The following is a 2,645-nucleotide window of genomic DNA, read 5'->3' as shown; positions in this document are numbered from 1 at the left end:
ATAATCTAACCGCAAATGTTGGAGGAACTCCAGCCGCCTTCCCTCTTCCCTCTTCCCTCTTCCCCACTTGACACGGTTATGGGCGGTTTTCTAAGCCACTGTCGGCACAATGAATATAAGTCCCACTGTCGGCAGCGTGGAAATTAGTCAAAGTGTGGAGGAAGCGGCGGACTTCCGGGGAAGCCTGCTCCGTTCTCCCCGCAGTTAGGGACCGTTCTCCACAGCCAGGCTGTCGGCTGGGTGGAAATAAGTCAAAGTGTGGCGGAGAAGAGGGACCGGGAAAAGCGGCCGACCTCCGGGGAAGCCTGCTCCATTCTCCCCGCAGTTAGGGACCGTTCGCCACGGTACCACTGCTGGGCAGGGTGGAAATAAGTCCTGCAGAGTTTCAGAGGACCTGGAGAATGTTTTAGGATAGTAATAACATTATATAAGATAATCATATTGCAGAGATAATATATATAAGATAATAACATTAAAGACAAAATTAAATTGCAATACTTTTTCAAAACTTGATGATTTTACCTTTCTGTACATTTTGTATGCAAATTCATTAAATAATTTTGCTTGTAAATGTCTATTTGCATCACGTTTATTACGGAAAACACATTATTTGATCAATTTACATTGTGCCCCTAAAGTTCTTTGTGCGCTCCTTACTTTTTCAACTTAGGAGCACATGTGCTCCTTGGGAAAAAAGTTAGCCTCAAGCCCTGAAAGGTCAACTTCACAGTGACATCATGATATTCGGTAAAACACTTTTCTGGCTCAACGTCATATCTCAGGAACAGAAGGGGAGACGTTTGGTCAGATAGATTGTTGTTTCTGATTGTTGCGGACATACCTCTCACTGGAGAGTGGCTGTAACTGGGCGGTTCATTCACAGATGGATCCCTATTACGTAATTTTGTATACTCCTAAGTGATGTTTGAACCTCATCTCTTCATACGAACTGCTATTTCTGCTTGTTTGATTATACTGACAATGGCTGTAACATAAAAAAAATGTTGACTAATTTTGTTCTCTTTTATTCTTCCACAGGTGATGGAGGTGAGTTATTTTCCACATTATATCCAAAATAATCATTTTCTCTCATAAAGCAAACCATCACACATGCCTTCATTCTCTCTCTGCAGAATTTGTTGAAGTCATTCTTTTACCTCTCGATGAATTCCAGACGAAAATAGATGGTGAGTGATGTTGTTGTTGAGAGCGATACAGGCATTCGGACACACTCACTAACTCACGTTTGCTTTATCCATCAGTTCTGCTGAAGAAAGAAAAAATCGTGGTGGACTCTAAAGTGTACATCTTTGCCATGGGGATGGTTCAGGCCTTCTTTAAGCCGAGGGAGCTCCCCATCCTGAAGCAGTGACGGAGAACATCCAGGATGAGGATGAGAGGAAGAAAGAGTTGTTTCTGTTACATAGGGCTCCTACACAGGACTGGGAAGAAGGAAATATAGGGCTTCCAAACTGTAATAAGGAATTGTATGAAAAGATGTTGTTGCATTGTGGTTTTAGACCTTACGTAACCTCATGTTTTAATATTTGCTCCTATGATCATCCACAGAGCAGTGTGGGAGTTAGGCAACACTGTGTGTAAATCACACTAAACACAAATTCAAATTATGAAATGGAAGTCTTAAAAGCGAACCTATGGAGGAGCCCTGTTAACACTACTGTGTACTGGACCACTTTTTCTCAGTACAGAGGTACTATCACACACCCTAAGGCCCGGAACATACTCTGGTGAGGCCAAGTCTTTATTGTTTGCACTTAACACAGAATATGTTTCCACCTTTAGTCTTGAATGCCTTACATGACAGATAGTCATTTTCCAGGTTTTTATGAGATTAACATTTAGTTTGACGAGATGCGGTTTGTTGAGATTTTTATCGAGTGATCGTGAGACATTCCTAATGTACTGTTTTGACCAAACAAATCAACCTCGAAACACCTTTCCTGTTGAAAACTGGCTGTTGCAGAGGTGCAGTGCAGTTCTTGCTACATTTAGTTTGGTGTGTTCTTCTTTTCTCATGGATAATTTCATGCAGACTCCCATCCTGTGTCTGGATTTTGTCTAAAGGCATCCTGGGGACTTAAGAAACTCGTTGACTTTAGAGGAAGTTGATAAAAAAAACATGCATTGTGATGATGGTTACTTATAGTTTTGATTGGTATATTAATAACAGTGTTAACAATCAAATGATGGATTTTTCCTTTGTAACTCAACTGTAATGTACAATAGATTAACTCAAAGTGATTAATAGGATAATAACTCATGCTGTGTCTCCGATCCCATTGTGGTGAAATTAACTGGATATTGATGCTGTACTTACCTTGGCAACTAAAAATAACTGACCAATGAATAAATGGGATACAACCTTTGCTCTTACCTGTATCTGTGTTTCTGTATCACACTGACATGTCAGCAACAACTGAGCAAATGATAGCAGGGAAAGACGTTTCTTAAAGTGCATGTGCATGAGTTCATGTTTATTATTTAGTCTTGATGTACTTTACAAAGGGCATCCTGGACTTTCTAGTGATGTAACACACAAGGGGGTGTGACCAATAAACACATCTGTCTTTTCAAAAAGAGGGGAATTGCACATGCACGTTTAAATGGCAGAAGATGACATTATT

The 2,645-nt window shown here is 40.5% G+C and overlaps 1 protein-coding gene across 1 annotated transcript in view; it reads left to right on the top strand.

Annotated features, from left to right (window-relative positions):
• nudt5 (nudix (nucleoside diphosphate linked moiety X)-type motif 5) overlaps positions 1-2,394 on the top strand; it is a 6,726-nt gene extending 4,332 nt beyond the window's left edge. The window contains exons 8-10 of the mRNA XM_050036568.1: positions 1,039-1,047; positions 1,134-1,187; positions 1,263-2,394. Coding sequence (XP_049892525.1) covers positions 1,039-1,047; positions 1,134-1,187; positions 1,263-1,372 — 173 coding nt within the window. The 3' untranslated portion in view covers positions 1,373-2,394. The remainder of the gene's footprint in view (positions 1-1,038; positions 1,048-1,133; positions 1,188-1,262) is intronic.
• Positions 2,395-2,645: the final 251 nt, after the last annotated feature.

Source organism: Epinephelus moara, chromosome 23 (assembly GCF_006386435.1).
Source record: "Epinephelus moara isolate mb chromosome 23, YSFRI_EMoa_1.0, whole genome shotgun sequence".
Taxonomy (NCBI): Eukaryota; Metazoa; Chordata; class Actinopteri; order Perciformes; family Serranidae; genus Epinephelus; species Epinephelus moara.
Note: the sequence above shows the minus strand (reverse complement) of the source record. Positions and strands in the feature narration are given on the sequence as shown.